The sequence below is a fragment of the Littorina saxatilis genome, unplaced genomic scaffold, assembly GCF_037325665.1.
Source record: "Littorina saxatilis isolate snail1 unplaced genomic scaffold, US_GU_Lsax_2.0 scaffold_149, whole genome shotgun sequence".
Taxonomy (NCBI): Eukaryota; Metazoa; Mollusca; class Gastropoda; order Littorinimorpha; family Littorinidae; genus Littorina; species Littorina saxatilis.
Genome location: NW_027129425.1, coordinates 38,900 through 61,411, shown reverse-complemented (window position 1 = coordinate 61,411; position 22,512 = coordinate 38,900). Strand labels below are relative to the sequence as shown.

General features: G+C 42.1%; 1 protein-coding gene across 1 annotated transcript in view; it reads left to right on the top strand.

Annotated features, from left to right (window-relative positions):
• The window catches only part of LOC138957688 (prion-like-(Q/N-rich) domain-bearing protein 25), a 33,637-nt gene extending 24,552 nt beyond the window's left edge, over positions 1–9,085 (top strand). Inside the window, exons 10-12 of the mRNA XM_070328749.1 lie at positions 8,089–8,181; positions 8,509–8,592; positions 9,060–9,085. Of these exons, the coding sequence (XP_070184850.1) occupies positions 8,089–8,181; positions 8,509–8,592; positions 9,060–9,085 (203 nt within the window). The remainder of the gene's footprint in view (positions 1–8,088; positions 8,182–8,508; positions 8,593–9,059) is intronic.
• Positions 9,086–22,512: the final 13,427 nt, after the last annotated feature.

The window sequence follows — 22,512 nt, the reverse complement described above, 5'->3', positions numbered from 1 at the left end:
CATCATTTCCTGATTCCAAAAACATATAAATATGTTATATTTGGATTAAAAACAAGCTCTGAAAATTAAAAATATAAAAATTATGATCAAAATTAAATTTTCCAAATCAATTTAAAAACACTTTCATCTTATTCCTTGTCGGTTCCTGATTCCAAAAACATATAGATATGATATGTTTGGATTAAAACACGCTCAGAAAGGGGGTCCTGATTTGGCCTATTATTATTATGGACCCGAAAAGCAACAGCTAATAAATAAATAAATAACGCTCAGAAAGTTAAAACGAAGAGAGGTGCAGTAAAGCGTGCTATGAAGCACAGCGCAATTACCGCTACCGCGCCAAACAGGCTCGTCACTTTCCCTGCCTTTTGCACTAGCAACGGACTACGTTCAGTTTCATTCTGTGAGTTCCACAGCTTGACTAAATGTAGTAATTTCGCCTTACGCGACTTTTTTCTCAATTGACGCAGTAGCCTAGTGGTTAGGACATCAGACACGAAATCTCGAGGTCGCGAGTTCGAATCGTCACCGGGCCGTTTATTTTTTTCCCCTTGATCTCTCTTGAAGATAAAATATCGAACTCGTAGCCCCTGAAAGTCATAAATAGACCACAGCTTTAAACACTTACCGCTAGAGAAAATCCTAGGTGCCCTCCATAAAGAGCGAGCATTTGTCAAAGAATTTATTTTTGAGTGGCCAGCCGGATTTACTTTAAAACAATTCGGAAGCCTCGTTTTGGCGCTAGAACTAACTTTTAAAATCAAAATAATAAATTGACAGCATGTGAGACAAACATTCTTAAATCATTAAATAATTCGTGTTTTTTATTTTTTATTAAGACCAGATCAGTACAATTCGAAGTTTTGAAAGTTTGAAAAAAGGGAGCCCGGAAGCAGTTCATGCAAGGTCGTGTTTGCCCAAGCAGACGAATTTTCTGCATAACGCTTGGTTTCTTTGACGTCTACCGCCGCCAATAAGTTCGCGTGACTCACAGTCGTTTGTTGCATTTTACAGTCTAAAGTACACAATTATAAACAACCAGTCGCATTGAAACCACAAACTGATGACTACATTGTGAAAAATGAAAGTGGGTCACATGGGTCCACGAACGCTCTGGGGTTGAAAAAAACACGAGAACTGGTGTGTGGTTTACGCATACTAAATAGCCATTCAAACGAACTGTATCATTTACTGCTGTTAAATGCTAGTGCAAGTGTGTTCCAGTTGGTTATAATAGCTTATTTCGTGAAAGATTACATTGTTCTGTAAACCTCATGAGAGGCGTAGTGAGGCTTTAGATCATCACATCTTTCTTTTCTGTTTTTTACGTGAAAACATGACAAGTTGTGTGTGTGTGAGTGTTTGTGTGTGTGTGTGTGTGTGTGTGTGTGTGTGTGTGTGTGTGTGTGTGTGTGTGTGTGTATGTGTGTGTGTGTGTGTGTGTGTGTGTGTTAGAGAGAGAGAGAGAGAGAGAGAGAGAGAGAGAGAGAGAGAGAATGACATCACAATGACAATTCTTTATTTTTGATGGTAACAAAAATAAGTATAGATATGCATGTTAACATCTGGCCCTCACTCTAAAAAGGGACTGATCTACTTTTACTACTACTTCTACTACTAAAAACTCGTTTCATGAATACATAATTAATGGTTGAACATATAAGTTTATGCACAAGAAGCGCATTATATAGAAACATTTTAATTCATAAAGAAGTGTTCAAAACTATGTGTAAAGCAATAAAGAGCGAAATAAACGCAAAGTTAAGATACTTTGCAATGATACCAAAACACACAACAAACAAAAAGCACACTGAGCTAAATCTTCATGATTTTGTTTCAAATAAACAATAACTGAGAAAAGGAAAACAGTACCGGAAGGAACATAATAATCAGGATTAAAAAAATATAAAGTACATTTGCTTCTCAAAGAATCCGTGTTGGTAGATTGCCGCAGGACATTGTGAAGAACATTCCACAGGCTGCTACCTGAGTAAACTGGACTTAACTGATATTGGTCTATCCTGAAAAGAGGACTGTATTGCAGTTTCATCAAGTGTTGTGAATACCCCACATAAGTTTATTATCTTTGGTGATCTCAACGCTGATTGTACTGTTAACCCCCCGTTTCATCTGCGGGAATTAATGAACACAAACAGTTTATCTCAGTTGATATCAGAACCCACTCGAATAACCGATACCTCGTCAACTATAATCGATCTGGTATTAACTCCGTGTCCTAACTTGGTAAAAAGAGTTGGTGTTCTACCACCTGTATGCAGTGACCACTCGTGTCCTTTTGTATATTTGAATTATGACTTACCGTCGGGTGGTTCATTCAAACGAACACTATATAATTATTCCAAAATCGATGTTGACAAGTTGTTGCAAGATATGGGAAGTGTAGATTGGAATAATATAGTCGATTTAGAATCCATTGATGACGCCGCTGAAATGTTTTCCGATAAGTTAATGATGATAGCTAAAGAATGTATGCCTGTAAAGGTAGTGACAATGAACGGACACGATGCTGTATGGATCACCGAGGAAATCAAAAAGTTGATTAGGAAAAAGCAATATATTCACGCATTAGCCAAACGTCTGGATACTGTATGGTGCTGGTCTCTTTTCCGACGGTTGAGAAATAATTTGACTGATGTTATAAGAAAAAGGAAAGAAGAGCACATTAGGGAACTAGAAAATAGAATATTGTCACCTCATAATTTTGGCAATAAAGACTGGTGGAAGGTAGTCAACTCTTTTTTGAAAAAGAAAGGAATGAGTACAAATGAGATTCCGCCCATTGAAAGCAATGGAATTGTGTATTACTCTGCAGAGGACAAAGCCGAGGTTTTTAATGAAGCATTTCTACGACAGTCGCATATACAAGGTCATGATGATGACGTTCCACCAGTTGAAGAAGAGCCCATTTCCATTAGTCCTCTCGTGATAACTACCGAAATGGTGTACGCTGTTCTAAACAACCTCGATGTTAGGAAAGCAGTAGGTCCTGATTTGGTTCACAATAAACTTCTTAAACTTGCTGCTTGTATTATTTCAAATCCGCTTGCAACCCTTTTCCAGAGATCGTTGGCTGAGGGAAAGTTTCCGAAAATTTGGAAAGTAGCTCATGTGAATCCCATTTATAAGAAAGGTGAAAAAGAACACTGCAGTAACTATCGTCCGATTTCATTACTCAGTTGCATTGGAAAAGTATTGGAAAAATGTGTTCAAGCCCATGTTTTTCGATATCTCACAGAGAATGATTTATTAACGGTTTCTCAGTCAGGGTTTATTCCTGGTGATTCAACTAGTTTCCAGTTGTTGAGTATGTATGACGATTTTTGTCAATCCTTAGATAAGCAGTTGACGACTCAGGCTGTTTTCTGTGATATATCAAAAGCCTTCGACAGAGTGTGGCACAAGGGTTTGTTGCATAAATTATATGCTATAGGCATAAGAGGTGTTTTATTAAAATGGTTTGAAGATTATTTGACAGGCAGGTTACAAGCCGTTGTTATCCAAGGCAGGAAATCGACATACGGACGTGTTTGTTCAGGTGTTCCCCAAGGTTCTGTTCTGGGGCCCTTGTTGTTCCTTGTGTACATTAACGATATTGTCATTAATATCGAATCTGTCATTAAACTTTTTGCTGATGATACCAGTTTGTATTTGTCTCTAAATGATGCAAACACGCGGACACAGATCTTAAATGCAGACTTAGCCAAAATTGCACACTGGGCGGAAAAATGGAAAGTTAATTTCAATAATTTAAAAACAGATTTGATGACCTTTTCTGGAAATAGAATGCCAGAAACCCTTCCTCTTGTATTTGATGGAACAGTTCTGAGAGAAAACCACGTTCACAAACATCTTGGTGTACTGATTCAGAGCGACTGCAAATGGGAATCACATGTTCAGTCAATTATATCTAAAGTACGTGTTCTTCTCTCATGTTTTCGGTCCTATAAGTATCGCCTTAGCCGAAAGGCACTTGAACTTATGTATAAATCTTTTATTATTCCCCATTTTGATTTTTCTGACGTCATTTGGGATAACTGTTCTGACAGATTAGCTACTTTATTAGAAAACTTGCATCTTGATGCCATAAGAACCATTATAGGTGCAGTTCGTGGCACGAGTCACCAAAAATTGTACGATGAATCAGGATTTACAACACTGAAGGAGAGGCGAAAAAGACACAAATTGATTTTGTATTTCAAATTAGTTAATGCACGCGTGCCACCATACTTACTAGAACGTCTGCCTCCTCTCGTTGCTTCTGTGAACCCTTACCATAGACGAAGACCACTTGACAGACAGACTCCCCACTCTCGAACTGAATTGTATAAAAAGTCATTTTTTCTGTCTTCGACTTCCCTGTGGAATGAGCTTCCAGATACTGTAAAACAACTTGATTCTATTGGGTTATTTAAAAAACGTATTAGTTCTGATGATTCTGTTGTTCCCTCGTATAGATACACATCTGATCGAAAATCAGAAATTATCCATTGCAGACTGAGATTGAGGATCAGCAATCTAAATAGTGATCTATTTGACAGACATTTAATTCCCGACCCGTCATGCACTTGTGGTTATCGTGTTGAAAATGCGGAGCACTATATTTTTCATTGCCCCTTATCTCTTCAAATACGTGAAGTCACCTTGTCAACACTGCCCAACTATGATTTGCTAACCGCTGATGATTTTCTGTATGGCAATAGAGACAAGTCAGACAGCGAAAATGCATTGATATTTGACCAGTTATTCAGGTTTATCTTATTAAGCAAACGTTTTGAATAATGAATGCATTTATCTCATCCATGTTCGAAACGACCATGTGCAGTACTGTTTACATTTCCTTGTTCTGGTAGTATTCTATTTTCAACCATGTGGAAGTCATTGTATGCGTGTGTGTGCGAGTGAGTGTGCGAGCGCGTGTGAGTACTGTTGTTAGTTTAGCATTGGGTTTTTTTTCTTTTGTTTTTTTTCCTTTTATTGTTACATGTTTGTCTACCATAATTTACCATTATTATTTTGACATTATTTCAAATTTGTTATATTAAAATCATCCGCCAAATTTCATTTGCTTTTAAGAGTACGCTTATAAGCCTAGCTTGTTGTGCTCCATGTTCCTTATTTCATGTATGCGGTAATAGTACCAATGGAATTTATTGAATAAACTTGTTTAAACCAAGTGTTGTGAATTCTTCAAATAGAACTTCAAATAAATGGTTTCCAGTGATCATTTTCTGCATCATGATTCCTTTGTTATTATCCATCCTTGACTTTAGAAGATGGATCCCTATGTTTTTGTAATCTAAATCGGTGAGTGTAGTCTGCTCTAGTAATACTACTTTAAGATCTCTTTTATCGAATCTGCCGAGTGGCTTTAGGGAACTATCACCTGCTGAGCAATAAAGAATAACTTCCTTGCTTGACAGTTTAGGAAGTGTTTAAATCTGTTATATCCGTCATAGAATAAAAGAAGTCGCTTGAAGCGAAATTACTACATTTAGTCAATCTGTCGGACTCAAACAATGAAATTAACAGGCTGCATTCTCTAATTTTTAACCAAACCTTTATATCTTTGTCCCCCGCGGCCATACGCCAAAAAACCGCTGTGACAAGCCGGTGTAGGATCCGGTCCGGTCCCCCCTCTGAAGTAGTCCCCCGGGGGACCAATTCGTGGCAAAAACTGCTCTATAATGGTCCCCCCTTAGACATCCAGCCTCGTTTTCGACTGGTCCCCCTGGGCGATTTTGGTTCCCCCTCGCATCCAAAATAGGCCCCCTCTCGAACTGGTCCCCCTCTTTTCTAACCAATGTAGAGCTATGTCAGTATTTATTTTTAACTTTATTGTTTCAAAACTTTATAGAGGGTAAGTGCCATTTTTCAAATAGTTCAACACGTTGTCATACAGAGTGTCGTCCATGATGATAGTCAATGAAAAACTAAGACTGGCTGACGGAATGAATTGTCGTGTACTTATAATTATAGGCATGTTTGACACGAGTCACGTGACGTGTCAAGAAGCGTGGCGACCGTTTTCTCATCCCACAAAAAAAAAGAAAAGAGAAAATAAAAAACAAAAGTATAGGCTACATTGAACGGCAAATCCACGAAGTTAAATCACTTTTAAAAGTTTAGATTTGACACTGTAACCTTGACCCAGTGAGTGTGCACGCGTGCGTGCGTGCATAATGTGTGTGTGTGTGTGTGTGTGTGTGTGTGTGTGTGTGTGTGTGTGTGTGTGTGTGTGTGTTTGAGATATGGGGGGAGGAGAGAAAGTGTGGGGGGCGAGAGAGAGAGAGAGAGAGAGAGAGAGAGAGAGAGAGAGAGAGAGAGAGTGAGAGAGTGAGAGAGTCACGTTTTCTACTGAGTTCTTTCTTTCTTTATTTGGTGTTTAACGTCGTTTTCAACCACGAAGGTTATATCGCGACGATTCTACAGAGTTGACACACACTATAACAATACAGTTAAAATAAATACTGACATAGCTCCACATTGGTTAGAAAAGAGGGGGACCAGTTCGAGAGGGGGCCTATTTTGGATGCGAGGGGGGACCCGAAATCGCCCAGGGGGACCAGTCGAAAACGAGGCTGGATGTCTAAGGGGGGACCATTATAGAGCAGTTTTTGCCACGAATTGGTCCCCCGGGGGACTACTTCGGAGGGGGGACCGGACCGGATCCTACACCGGTATAGATAAGTAGCCCAAAACGTTTCACAGGAAAGCTCGTGCGGTAAGTGACAAGTCAGTATAGCGAAGAAACGTACAGTCCTTTATGAGAAAGCGCGCTTCAATTCTGTATTCTTTTGAACTATCCGAGGTTGCTTTTGATCCAAATATAACATATTTATATGTTTTGTTAATCAGGAAATGATAAAGAATTAATTATTCAGGTTTGACGCTGAAATACAATTCAGTTCGCAGGGCTTCATTGAAGATTGCTTGAACAAAATTTCAATCAATTTGATCAAAAAATGAGGGCGTGATAGTGCTGCCTTAACTTTCGCAAAAAGCGGCCGGATATGACATACGTCATCAAACACATGTATATAAAAAAAAAACCCATCTGGGAATGTTATACCCAGAAACTCTCATGTAATGTTTCATCAAGATCGGTCTAGTAGTTTTCTTGGAATCGTTCCACACACACACACACACACACGCACGCACACACACACATACTTACACGCACACACATACTCACACACACACACACACACACACACACACACACACACACACACACACACACACACACACACACAAAGACACACACTCACACACATACACAGACACTAAAACGCACGCACGCACACACATACACACACACACACACACGCACACATACACACACGCACGCACACATACACACACGCACGCACACACACACACACACACATACACACACCACCACCACCACCACCACCACCACCACCACCACCACCACCCTCGTCTCGATTCCCAGTCTATGTTAAAACATTGAATAACAGCTTGACTAAATCAAATAACAACTAGGCACATACGTTTAAGTGCAGATCTTTGTGATACGACCGTTTGTTGTAAAACTAGTTATATGGCTGGAAAGGCAAAATTGCGAGTTCAGGAACGGTTTGATTCTAGATAGGACGTACACTTTCTCTGACACCACTTTACAAGTTGCTCTATGTTAGTTAACCAAGACAGGTTGTTAGCGATGTTTAAAAAAAATAAACGTTCAAATAACTAACCTTTTTGATGTGTGATTCTGACTGAGCACAAACATAACCTGTAAAGCACCCACCGACAAATCTAGCTTTTCGGTATTTTTGTGTGATAAAGAGTGTATTATTTGACAGCATATAAAAGTTCCATTCGTCAGAATTAATCACTCTGATATTTTCAATTTCAATTTTTACTTCAGCTTGTTTATATTTTGCGTGATCAACAAAAAGGGTCCCTGCTTGAACGTTAAAACATGTAGTGGGTCACCTGGAACCAGTCCTGATTGGTCAAAAAGCCATATGGTGCACTTTAATGGTAATAATAACACTTTCTTCCATTTTACCTTGAGTGTTTATCGCATGTTTTTTTCTGTACCAGGACTAATGGTGGGACAGCCGTGCGATATTACTGTTCAGCGCCAGTGTGCAAACAACCTGCAGTGTAACACAAGGGACAGTGATACTAAATGCAGTAAGTATACACTCGTCGCGTGAAGAGTCTGGCAAATCAACAAATTAAACAAGGAACCAAACAACACACGGGGATAAAACCATCCGACGAACAAAACCAACGATAGATAACATAGATAAAGGAAGAAAGCGGACAAACAAACACAGTCACACACATTTCCTTATTCTTGAATGGGGACAGCATCTGACCTGATATGTTTTTTTTTAAAAGTCTGAGATATTTATTTCGTATTGTATAATAATGTCAAGTTGTTCGTAGAAAACAGAAAACAAAAAACAGAAACCCGTCTCGCGGTTCATGCTCACGGCACCATTCTTTGTCGTGCAGGAATCCCATCGGGCAGTGCAACCACCTGCACCAACACTGACGCTAACTGTGTGTCTGGTTCCGTTTGTGACAATGATGTCTGTAGTAAGTTCACACACACACACACACACACACACACACACACACACACACACACTCTCTCTCCCTCACTCCCTCCCTCTCTCAGTCATCGTCACAGTCTGTATCTTTTGAAGCATCGCATTCTTCATGACGTCTTTCTGTGTCTGCATCCGTCTGTGTTTGTTCTTTCCGGGATCTTTGTCATCTATGTTCAGAACTCTGTCCTTCCAGTTTCAGACTAACAGGCCTCCTGAGCGAGCCACTTTCCAAGGGCAGCTAAATTCGCGTATGGAAACAGTACTGTCGTCTGGGATGCCGTTTTCAGTATTCTCAGCGTTGAAGAATTTGTAAAGAGAAGAAACGATAACAGCAGGAGAAATAAAAGTCGTGTGTGCATTTTGGGGCTTTTGGAGGGACGATTTCGAGTTTGAATCCGTTCTTGCACATGCTCCAATGTGTGTAACATGCAATCTTGCACACGTTTGCTTTAGTAGTGGCAAAGAAGGAAAGCGTGTGACATATAGATATGTTATATTCGAATTACAAACAAGCTCTGAACAAAAGAAAAAAAATATGATTAAAATAAAATTTTCGAAATCGATTTAAAAACAATTTCATCTTATTCCTTGTCGGTTCATGATTCCAAAAACATATAGATGTGATATGTTTGGATGAAAAACACGCTCAGAAAGTTAAAACGAAGCGTACAGAAAAGCGTGCTATGCAGCACAGCGCAACCACTACCGCACTAGTTAGTTAGCTTTTGCTTTTCGGGTCCAGCGGACCATAATAGGCCAAATCAGGACCCCGTAAACAGGCTCGTTAATTTCACTGCCTTTTGCACGAGCGGCGGACTACGGTCATTGTGAAAAAATGCAGTGCGTTCAGTTTCATTCTGTGAGTTCCACAGCTTGACTGGATATAGTAATTTCGCCTTATGCGACTTGTTAACTTTCTGAGCTTGTTTTTAATTCAAATATATCATATCTATATGTTTTTGGAATCAGGAACCGACCAGGAAGAAGATGACATTTTTTTTAAATCGATTCCGGAAATTTAATTTTAATCATAATGTTCATATATTTAATTTTCAGAGCTGGTATTTAATCCAAATGACATATTTATATGTTTTTGGAATTAGACAATAATGAAGAATAAGATGAAATTCTTTTTGGATCGTTTTATAAAGAAACAATTTTAATTACAATTTTCAGATTTTTAATGAGCAAACTGATTAATTAATTTTTAAGCCTCCAAGCTGAAATGCAATACCAAAGCCGGATATGTCATCAAAGACATTTATAAACAAGTCGCGTAAGGCGAAATTACTACATTTAGTCAAGCTGTCAAACTCAGTCACGGGATGAAACTGAACGCACTGTATTTTTTTCACCAAGACAGTACAGCTTCGTCAATCCCCGCGTGAAGGAAATCGCTCACCTTCCACGTGCAAAACGTAGTGATATTGACACGCCAGATAAGCGCGGTAGCGTATTGTGCTAAGCAGGAAAGCGCGCTTTTCTGTATTCGTGTTAACTTTCTGAGCTTGTTTTGAATACAACCTATCATATCTATATGTTTTTGGAATCAGGAAATGATCACGAATAAGATGACATCATTTTTGGATCGATTTCTTACATTTTAATCGTAAAACTAATTATTCTATTTTTGTTAATTGTGATCACATTTTAAGAGTAAACATGACATATGTATATATTTTTAGATTCAGAATGTGATGAAGAATACGATGCAATCTCACAGAAGGAAACTGAACGCACTGCATTTTTTCACAATGACCGTAGTCCGCCGCTCGTGCAAAAGGCAGTGAAATTAACGAGCCTGTTTAGTGCGGTAGTGGTTGCGCTGTGTTACATAGCACGCTTTTCTGTACGCTTCGTTTTAACTTTCTGAGCGTGTTTTTAATCCAAACATATCATATCTATATGTTTTTGGAATCAGGAACCGACAAGGAATAAGATGAAATTGTTTTTAAACCGATTTCAGAAATTTTATTTTAATCATCATTTTTATATTTTTAATTTTCAGAGTTTGTTTTTAATCCGAATATAACATATTTATATGTTTTTGGAATCAGAAAATGATGAAGAATAAGATAAACGTAATATTGGATCATTTGATAAAACAATAATGTTAATTACAATTTTCAGATTTGTAATGACCAAAGTCATTAATTAATTTTTAAGCCTCCAAGCTGAAATGCAATACCAAAGTCCGGCCTTCGTCGAAGATTGCTTGGCCAAAATTTCAATCAATTTGATATGGCTTCATCAAAGACATTTGTCGAAAAAATGAAAAAAACGTCTGGGGATATCATACCCAGTAACTCTCATGTAAACTTTCATAAAGATCGGTCCAGTAGTTTACTCTGTATCGCTCTACACACACACACACGCACAGACAGACAGACAGACACACACACACACACACACACACACACACACACACACACACACACACACACACTCACACACATACACCACTACCCTTGTCTCGATTCCCCATGAGATCTATGTTAAAACATTTAGTCAAAACTTGACTAAATGTAAACAAGTCGCGTAAGGCGAAAATACAACATTTAGTCAAGTAGTTGTCGAACTCACAGAATGAAACTGAAGGCCATGCAATTTTTCACCAAGACCGTATACTCGTAGCATCGTCAGTCCACCGCTCATGGCAAAGGCAGTGAAATTGACAAGAAGAGCGGGGTAGTAGTTGCGCTAAGAAGGATAGCATGCTTTTCTGTACCTCTCTTTGTTTTAACTTTCTGAGCGTGTTTTTAATCCAAACATATCATATCTATATGTTTTTGGAATCAGGAACCGACAAGGAATAAGATGAAAGTGTTTTTAAATTGATTTCGACAATTTAATTTTGATAATAATTTTTATATATTTAATTTTCAGAGCTTGTTTTTAATCCAAATATAACATATTTATATGTTTTTAGAATCAGCAAATGATGGAGAATAAGATGAACGTAAATTTAAATCGTTTCATATAAAAACTTTTTTTTTTACAATTTTCCGATTTTTAATGACCAAAGTCATTAATTAATTTTTAAGCCTGTCCTGTCTCATGTCTCCACACTCTGACATACAGGTAAGTGTCACCCAATGAACAGACGTTTTTCATTTCTTTAATTCGTCTATTCGTTACAACCGTTAGTACCCAACATTGGTACTTGATCGTTATGGTGAAATTCTGAAAGAACAAACAAAAACCATACTCAGAACGTTTGTAAAACAAAATACTTTTCCAACTCAAGGGAAGTAATCAAAATCACACTCACTAAACCACCTTGAAGTGGAGTACATCAAAAATGAAATGAACAAATATCCAAAAAATAGAACAGTGTACGATTTCCAACAATTGAGAGGTTTTAGGCAGTAACTCTTCTGCAAACTCTTGTTAGAGCGTCTTTGCTATTAAATAAACTTTTCTCAACGAAAAAGAGATCTACAAACAGTACAATGATGTCAAACTGTCCACAGTCAGTCGCTGACGTAACCACAACCAAACTGGCATTTCGAGTCGCGAAATCTAAATACAAATGAAAGGCATCAAAACCAACCTAAATCAAAGTCTTGGTCATATAAAACCTAGAATATAATAATACTGAGTTGTTATCCTCATATATAAAGAATAAGATTGCTTACTTGTTGTGTTTTACGGGTTTTGCTGACAGAGCTAGGAGCTAGCTGCTGCCCGGTTCGGCAGACGACACTTGCGAAAGCGAGGTCAGAACATTACAATTTGCGGAACGTAGCACAATAGGAACGAAACGAAAGTAAAGATAAATTAGGGAGATTTAATAAACGAAACGTCGGGACGTTTCGTTTTGAAGTTGTGGTAAACGTCATCATTTCGGGGGTCTCTCGCTGGAAAGGTGAAGGTCAACTGAAACGGAACGTGGAACGTCAAAACGCAGTCACGTTTTCCACCCCCAAAAAACGAACAATATTTCGTCAACTTTTGTGAGTATTTTTGCACACTAACAGTTTTATTTGTTGGCCATTTTATGCATTGCTAGATTCATCAACCCTTTCACAGTCTTTCAGCGCTGAGAATGTGTTCATTGGAGGTAGACAACTGTTGTGAACTGAACTATTTTGAAGGGTGCTGATCCTGGTACATTTATCCAACTTCATGGTGAAGAAAGCAAATGGCGAAGCAGAAGTAGGTCATCGCATCGAATTTTTATTCTGGCTTCGTATGTGATTTTGTATAAACAAAGTCTGTGTGATTTATTTGGACTGAAAATAATCAAAGTATGCCCGATTCTGGACCACCTCCTAGGGGTTTTTTTCCATTCTGATCGAGGACAGACGTGATAATTTCACTTGAAGATTTATCGCCCTTCCTTCATTCCGAAACGAAACGTGAATACATCTAAATCTTGTCTGCGGCCTATGTCGTCTCGTTTCACGTTCCGTTTCGCGGGGTGACTCATTCACCAAACGAAACGAGCTGCAAAACGAAACGTGCTGTCCCTTGAATCTCCCTATTCTGGTTACAGTACACTCCCCGTCTGATATTCAAATAATATCACTATAAAACAAATGAAAGAAAAAGCTTTTCGAACAGACATAAAAAATACCATCGTGTATGTTGATTTAACACACTTCATCTCTAAACACTAACCAGTTTCTAATCTCTTTTCGCAAACAGGATATAAAGAGATTACCAACTTTCTGAAAGTAAATCAGCACAATGTCTCCTTCTTTAAAGTTTGTTTCAACATGTTTCCACTTTTGTCTCTCTTGCAATGACTGAAGATATTCAGCTTTCCAGCGATTCCAGAAAATGTTGGAAAGAACCTGTACATGCTTCCGCTGGGACTTGTACATTTACTTCAAGTTTAAGTTACTCATCTCAAGTGGTATCTGTTCTTCTTCACCTTCCTTTCAAATTATGAGTGCAAGGCTCGAAAATTGTTTCTCTTGAACTGTGCGTGACGTAGGTCTTGTTGACACGGACGTGCGAAGGTTTGTGAACTTTCCCAAGACAAACGTCTCCAACTACTGTCCAACCAAGAGGAAGACGTTGAGCAAACGGTGCTGATGGTTCTCCGAGAATCTGCTCCAACACATGATGCGCAATAGGGAGATCTCGACCTATGAGCAAGCCAATTTTGATCTCAGGGTGGAGAGGAGGGATACTTGCCGCGATTGGCTGTAGATGAGCATGACTGTGTGCTACATCTGGGGTGGGGATCTCCGACATGTCTTGCGGGATGCTTTCACATTCTATCACAACAGGAAGGGCTAGCGTCATCTGCTTGTCATGGGACTGGACACACAAACCTGACGCTTTGCGACCACTCATAGACTGCGTTCCGGAACAGGAAGACAATGTGTATGTGTGCTGTTCGGTGTCAACTCCAAGTTGATCTAGCAAATCTGGTGAAGCCAGTGTTCTGTTGCTCTGATCGTCTATCACAGCATACACTTCTACACTCTTCTGAGAACAGTTTTCGGAGAAGACTCGCGTTAAGACGACTTTGCCGCAAGATCTACTGCCGAATGCACCACAGATAGATGTACACTTAGCTCCCACTCCGCTTGAGATTCCGGTTCCTGCACTATCTCTCTCCCCGCCATGACCTTTAGTATCTGAAGGGCCACGGTGCATCACTGCAAGGTGTGGCTTTCCACATTTTTCGCATTTGATAGTTGCTGTACACTTGTTGGCTCTGTGCTCAGACGAAACCAAACACCGAAAGCACAAACTTTTCTCCCTGAGGAACTGTTGTTTTTCTTCAAACGACTTTGATTGAAAGGCTTTGCATGCGGTCAAGGAATGACTGGCATTGTGAATAGGGCATTTATCTGTGTGATTACTGCCGGCTTCATCGTTAGACACTTCAACCCTACGATTCACAACCGTTGATCTTCCTAAGTCAGTTTTTGACTTGCCAACATTGTCATTGTCAAAACAGAAAGCGGGATCATTTTGCACTTTAGCCATGTTCTGCAGGAATTCCACGAAAAATGTAAATGGAGGGAACACGACCCCGTGTCTCTGTTTGTAACTGGAGGCTCGTTCTGTCCATTTGTGTTTCAAGTTGGGAGGCAGTTTTGCAACGATTTTGTTCGTGCCGATGGATGTGTCGTACACTTTTAGGAGGGGCCCTAAATTTTCATCATCTTTTGCAGAGTTGATTTCATCACACAAGTCGCAAAGATCATAGAGTTTTCTCGAGTCTTTTTTGGTGATCTGAGGGAAACTCTCTATCCTCTCTCTGAGTCGAGCTTCTACCAGTTCTGGAGATCCGAAACGTTCATCTAGACGTCTCCAGAGGAGCCTCAATCCCCTGGCGGGATCAGCGGCGTTGGATGCTCTTATGCTCTGAGCGTACTTCGAAGATTCGAAACCAAGATGTTTGACGAGTAAGTCCAGCTCTTCTTGTGGTGATACACTCAACTCTGTCATGACCGAGATGAAACTACTTTTCCACACTGCGAAACACTCTGCTTGTTCGTTGAACACAGCTAGTCTTGACAGATGAAGATCCTTTTTCAGCAAGAATTTTGCTAAATCACCCTCTGCAGACTGTACAAATCTGTTTTGCCGAGGCGTGAATTGGCATGCCGAGTGAATGTCGTGTTCACGTTCTGACGGGGGAGTTGAGTTTGCTTCCTTTTCACGTACGTGTGTGAACTCTCCAAGACCCGCCACATACTTATCGGTTCTGTCCCTCGGGTGCTCACTCTTCACACTGAGCAATGAACCATCATGTTCTACAAAAGCGTCAGCCTCTGCCTCCGCCGATGCAGCATCTTTTTGCTGTGCAACCAAGCAAAGCTCCGCTTCATATTCCGACCTCAGGCGCTCCGCCTTCGCGGCAGCCACCTTCACTTCTTCCTCGACTTTTGCAAGTGATGCTTTCAAGTCATACTCCTTTTGAGCGAAGTGAGCCCTTGCTCTGGCTGCAAGTGCTTTGGCCCGAGCCATTGAAGATGCGTTGCTTCCTAAACTACTATGAGTACGACCACTGCGTCCTCGGCTACTAGTCGATTTGGCTTCATCCAACAGGAATTGCAAGCTTTGCTGAGCGTCGCGCGATTTTTTCAATCTTTGCGCGAACGTATCTTTGAACGTGTTTGACTCGCTGACACTTTCCTTCGTTTTCTGCCTGAACAAAAAGTCTGTGTAAATGTTTGCTTGCATTTCGGAACTATCACGAGCCTCTTGTAGATCGCGTAGTAGAGATGAAGCAGCATTTTTGTCGTTTGCAGCGTTGCATTTAGAAGTAACGTTGTCTAATTGATCAAGAGAACGTTGCACTTTGCTTACCAGAAAGTTTCTGGTATCCTCATACTGAAGTTGCCCTTTTTCTGTTAGAGTACGAAGTCGTGTGGTATCCTCAGTTGTGTCTTGAACTGAGGAAGCCATGATGAAAGCTGATGCGATGGAAATTCACTCTGCACCGAAGATCAGAGTGCTTGGTCCATGTGTGCACCGTAGATCCGACAGCTACATGGATGTGTGGATCTGGATTTCACTCTGCACCGAAGATCAGAGCGCTGCACCCATGCGTTTAACAAAATTTCACTGTCCTGTCTCATGTCTCCACACTCTGACATACAGGTAAGTGTCACCCAATGAACAGACGTTTTTCATTTCTTTAATTCGTCTATTCGTTACAACCGTTAGTACCCAACATTGGTACTTGATCGTTATGGTGAAATTCTGAAAAAACAAACAAAAACCATACTCAGAACATTTGTGAAACAAAATACTTTTCCAACTCAAGGGAAGTAATCAAAATCACACTCACTAAACCACCTTGAAGTGGAGTACATCAAAAATGAAATGAACAAATATCCAAAAAATAGAACAGTGTACGATTTCCAACAATTGAGAGGTTTTAGGCAGTAACTCTTCTGCAAACTCTTGTTAGAGCGTCTTTGCTATTAAATAAACTTTTCTCAACGAAAAAGAGATCTACAAACAGTACAATGATGTCAAACTGTCCACAGTCAGTCGCTGACGTAACCACAACCAAACTGGCATTTCGAGTCGCGAAATCTAAATACAAATGAAAGGCATCAAAACCAACCTAAATCAAAGTCTTGGTCATATAAAACCTAGAATATAATAATACTGAGTTGTTATCCTCATATATAAAGAATAAGATTGCTTACTTGTTGTGTTTGTGATAGGGTGGAGTGGAAGGGGGTGGAATAGATAGGCCAGGAAGCATAAATGAGACGCCAAGACAGAGGTTGCGATAACGTGACTTTTACTTAACGTACACCAGAAGCAAACACCAGAAAGTTAACACCAGAAAGTTAACACCAGAAAGTTAACACCAGAAAGTTAACACCAGAAAGTTAACACCAGAAAGTTAACACCAGAAAGTTAACACCAGAAAGCAGTGTAGATTCTCCTCAGTGAGCACACGCAGTGAAACGTAAACACAAGAGCACAGGTATCGGAATCTAACACCACAAGTCGACCGACACAATCGAGCAGCACACAGCTCAGTATATCACAAATCGCGTTCTCTCCTCTAGCCTAAATGCTCAGTCTTTTAAAGGCTGGTCACCGTCCGATTCCCAATAGCCAATAGGGAGGCTACCTAGTGTAAGCCAACGGGGGGCGTTCTACTTAAAATGCCTGCCCAATGAAAGGGATCGTTACCGAGGCATGAAGCCGTGTTGGTCGGGTGTCACACACCGGAAATATTACGCACACCGGATATGGCTCATTAGATTACAACCAGTTACAAAGAAGGGGGAAGAGACTAAAACCTCCAAGCCACCCTGTCAAAAGAAATGACACCCACTTGACAAAACGCCGTCCAACGATACCCAGACAGTCCGGCGGCACATTACATAACGACCACCTAAATCTGAGATAAGAGATTAGAAAGGAATCCGGTCAAGAGTCTACCCTACGATAGTAAACACACAATCATCCTAGCGGGAGACACAACTTGGGTCAGGGGAAGATAATAGACAGGGGAGGCAACTGAGTCGGGCAGGAGATAATTGATACGCCACTTGGCTACATCCCCCCCAGCTCTATACCAACTGCGTCCTCGCAGGTACAGCGCCTCGGGAATAGCTGAAAATGACAACTATAAATCAAACACAAAAGACAAATACAAGTTCACCCAAGTGAAACAACAAATAAAATCAGAAACGGTAACGGATGACACTCACAGTCACCCAACCCATTCATACAAGACACAATACAACAGGCAATCAATAATCATAGTGTACACAGTCCCTTAGCAGAGCACGAACAGTCTCACAAATGACACATTGCCCACATGACAGCAGCACATTGTTTTCCTGACTGTTCACGAGGGGGTGGTTTAGCTGGGACTTGGAGTAAAGGGGCAGGACAAATTGAGCACAGAATCCCACAATGTTATCGGGTCAGCGTCGTGAAGCTCTACGGGGGCTGGGGCTGTCGCAAGCCGATGCTCTTTCTCTGTGAGCTGCTGTCGCAACAACGCTTCCAGGTCTTTGCGAATGTGTCCTGCTGCTTTCCGCTCAATTGACACCTCTTCACACTTGAAAACTAACCGCTCTCTAAGTTGGCGTATTTCTAAGTCCTTCTGAAAACGTTCATCCTGTAACTGTTGTTTGGCCTCCAGTTCCTTCTTCAGTCGGGTCTCTAATCTGTCAATGGAGGCCTCGTGCTTCGACGTCAGCTGTTCTTGAGCAGTCACAACCTCCTCTGTCTGACTGCTCTGCTCGCGGGGCGGTTGCTTGATGGATGTTGACTGCTGGTCCACACGTAGCTCACTGGGCTGTCTCCATGACAACGGTTGTTGACTCCCATGACGCTTGGTAGGGCACCTGCTCTGTAGATGCCCGTGGCGGTTGCAAAGCCAACAACGTGGCTTCGCGGACGGTTGCTGTTGACGAGGGGCAGCCGGCGGGCGTTGGTGCAAGGCAGCTCGAAGCTCTGCTGACTTGATGGCGAGTTCGTTGACTGGGACCTGCAGCCTGCTTAACCCGGCACTCCTCTCCTTGAAAACAGGAGTTGCTTGGTCAGCCACTACATCGACATCTTCCCTCATCCACCTAAGAGCTTCGGCACGGACAGCAGCAAAAGTGACAGCCTCACGCCCTCTCACAAAGCGCAGCAGATCTCGTCGTAGAGGATGCAAAAACAGTCCATGGATGAAATGATCCCGGAGAGCATCATCTGTTAATGTATCAGGAACAACAGAATTAATCTTGACATGCAGAGACTGCAAACTGTGGGCGTATGAAAGAAGGCCCTCCTCTTGTCCCTGGTAGCGCGTGAAGAATGACGAAAGCAGTGAAGAACTGCTGGCGTGGTCTCCAAACGTGTCCTGCAGAATGGTCAGGACTAGGTCAGCCGTAGCGGTCGCCTGAGGGGGGTGCAGGTTGATCTCCTTCTTGGCAGGCCCAGCAAGTGACTGGATCAGCCATTCAGCAGCCTCGCCGCCCAGCGCCTCCAGGTTGAAGTGGGCAATGATGCGACGAGCCTCTGTGACGTAGTCGTCTAGCAGACAGCCATCTTTGCTGCTAGTGAAGAGGGGGAGCCTGGGAGGGGAGAACATCTGCCACTGGGGTCTAGGAACCCCGTCGACCGCCATCTTGGATACGCCGAGTACCTCCTACACTGCTACCCCTGCTTTCTGGTGTTAAACTACGGCGTCTCTACTTCCTGAACCCTGCTCGCATGCGCCAGATGTGATAGGGTGGAGTGGAAGGGGGAGGATAGGCCAGGAAGCATAAATGAGACGCCAAGACAGAGGTTGCGATAACGTGACTTTTACTTAACGTACACCAGAAGCAAACACCAGAAAGTTAACACCAGAAAGTTAACACCAGAAAGTTAACACCAGAAAGTTAACACCAGAAAGTTAACACCAGAAAGTTAACACCAGAAAGTTAACACCAGAAAGCAGTGTAGATTCTCCTCAGTGAGCACACGCAGTGAAACGTAAACACAAGAGCACAGGTATCGGAATCTAACACCACAAGTCGACCGACACAATCGAGCAGCACACAGCTCAGTATATCACAAATCGCGTTCTCTCCTCTAGCCTAAATGCTCAGTCTTTTAAAGGCTGGTCACCGTCCGATTCCCAATAGCCAATAGGGAGGCTACCTAGTGTAAGCCAACGGGGGGCGTTCTACTTAAAATGCCTGCCCAATGAAAGGGGATCGTTACCGAGGCAGAAGCCGTGTTGGTCGGGTGTCACGCACCGGAAATATTACGCACACCGGATATGGCTCATTAGATTACAACCAGTTACAAAGAAGGGGGAGAGGGGTAAGAGACTAAAACCTCCGGCCAAGCCACCCTGTCAAAAGAAATGACACCCACTTGACAAACCGCCGTCCAACGATACCCAGACAGTCTGGCGACACATTACATAACGACCACCTAAATCTGAGATAAGAGATTAGAAATGCATCCGGTCGGGGTCTACCCTACGATAGTAAACACACAATAAAGTACAATGCACAAAGACAACCAGGTATTATTTAGTCACTCCTTAGGCACTGATGGTTAGAGGTTACGCTGCTGCATCTCATCATTTCAAGTTAGGGATTTCTTAGCACAAAGGGCATTATTTAAATGTAAACCCAATGTGACTAGCACACACACACACAGGGAATAGCTATAGACAGGGGAGGCAACTGGGTCGGGCAGGAGATAATACACACAAAGAGACGGGGCACAGCACTTGGCTACATGTTTTACGGGTTTTGCCGACAGAGCTAGGAGCTAGCTGCTGCCCGGTTCGGCAGACGACACTTGCGAAAGCGAGGTCAGAACATTACAATTTGCGGAACGTAGCACAATAGGAACGAAACGAAAGTAAAGATAAATTCTGGTTACAGTACAAAGCCACCAAGCTGAAATGCAATACCGAAGTCCGGGCTTCGTCGAAGATTACTTGACCAAAATTTCAACCAATTTGGTTGAAAAATGAGGGCGTGACAGTGCCGCCTCAACTTTCACGAAAAGCCGGATATGACGTCATCAAAGACATTTATCAAAAAAATGAAAAAAACGTTCGGGGACATCATACCCAGGAACTCTCATGTAAAATTTCATAAAGATCGGTCCAGTAGTTTGGTCTGAATCGCTCTACACACACACACACAGACAGACAGACAGACAGACACACACACACACACATACATACACCACGATCCTCGTCTCGACTGATTCCCCCCTCTACGTTAAAATATTTAGTCAAAACTTGACTAAATATAAAAAGGAAACAACCCAGCCAGCAAGACATTAGCGGCCGATAGTCGGCCGAACACCCTTCAAAAAGTCGGGCCGGTGACGTCAAAAGAGACGACGCGGGTGTTGGCCCGACTAACTTTTGCAAAGAGGCAACGAGGCGGCCGACAGGCGGCCGAACACCTGTGCTATGGCGGCACGCATCCGGTCCGATGTTAATCGGCCCGATGACTTGTTGGACCTGCGGCCCGACACCTTATGCCGACATCGGGAAGATATCGATTTCAGCGGGAAGACATCGGGACGATGTTGGCATAAGGTGTCGGGCCGCAGGTCCAACAAGCCATCGGGCCGATTAACATCGGACCGGATGCGTGCCGCCATAGCACAGGTGTTCGGCCGCCTGTCGGCCGCATCGTTGCCTCTTTGCAAAAGTTAGTCGGGCCAACACCCGCGTCGTCTCTTTTGACGTCACCGCCCCGACTTTTTGAAGGGTGTTCGGCCGATTATCGGCCGCTAATGTCTTGCTGGCTGGGTGCAGCTACAGATACGGCAGTATGTACAACCCCCCCCCCCCCCAAGTGTAACAGTGCAAAATCCACTTACAGCTACAGCTACAGCAGTACAACCCCCCTCCCCCAGTGTTAAAGTGGAAAACAAACCTACAGATACAGATACAGCAGTATGTACACACCCCCCCCCCCCCCCCCCCCAGTGTAACAGTGCAAAACACATCACCAGCTACAGATACAGCAGTATGTAGAACCCCCCCCCCCCCCCCCCCCCCGCCTCTACCGCCCTCACTGTAACAGTACAAAACACACCTACAGCTACAGATACAGCCGTATGTACAACCCCCCCCCCCCCTCAGTATTACAGTATAAAACACACCTACAGCAACATGCAGATTCAGCACGGTATGTACAACCCCCCCCCCCCCCCCCCAAGTGTAACAGTGCAAAAATTACTTACAGCTACAGCTTCAGCAGTATGTACACCCCCTTCCCCTAAGTAACAGTACAAAACACACCTACAGCTACAGATACAGCAGTATGTATACCCCCCCACCCCCACCCCCAATGTAACAGTGCAAAACACACTTACAGCTACAGATTCAGCAGTATGTACAACCCTCCCCCAACCCAAGTGTAACAGTGCAACAAGAAGGGCAAAGCCCATACGACTCACATGCTTGACCTTGACCTTTACATGACCTTGACCTTCAAGGTCAAATAACTAAACCTAGCAATGACATCATACACTAAGAACTGCTTTACACATTTTTCCTACCAAAATACATGTGACCTTGACCCCAGGTCAAGGTCATCCAAGGTCATGCAACACAAAGCTGTTAATTCAAGACATAGGAAGTACAATGGTGCTTATTGGCTCTTTCTACCATGAGATATGGTCACTTTTAGTGGTTCACTACCTTATTTTGGTCACATTTCATAAGGGTCAAAGTGACCTTGACCTTGATCATATGTGACCAAATGTGTCTCATGATGAAAGCATAACATGTGCCCCACATAATTGTTAAGTTTGAAACAGTTATCTTCCATAGTTCAGGGTCAAGGTCACTTCAAAATATGTATACAATCCAACTTTAAAGGACCCTTGCGACCTTGACCTTAAAGCAAGGTCAACCAAACTGGTGTCCAAAGATAGGGCTTACATTGCCCTGTATAGCATACATAGCTAAGGTTGCCATTCTCGATAACTTCAGAAA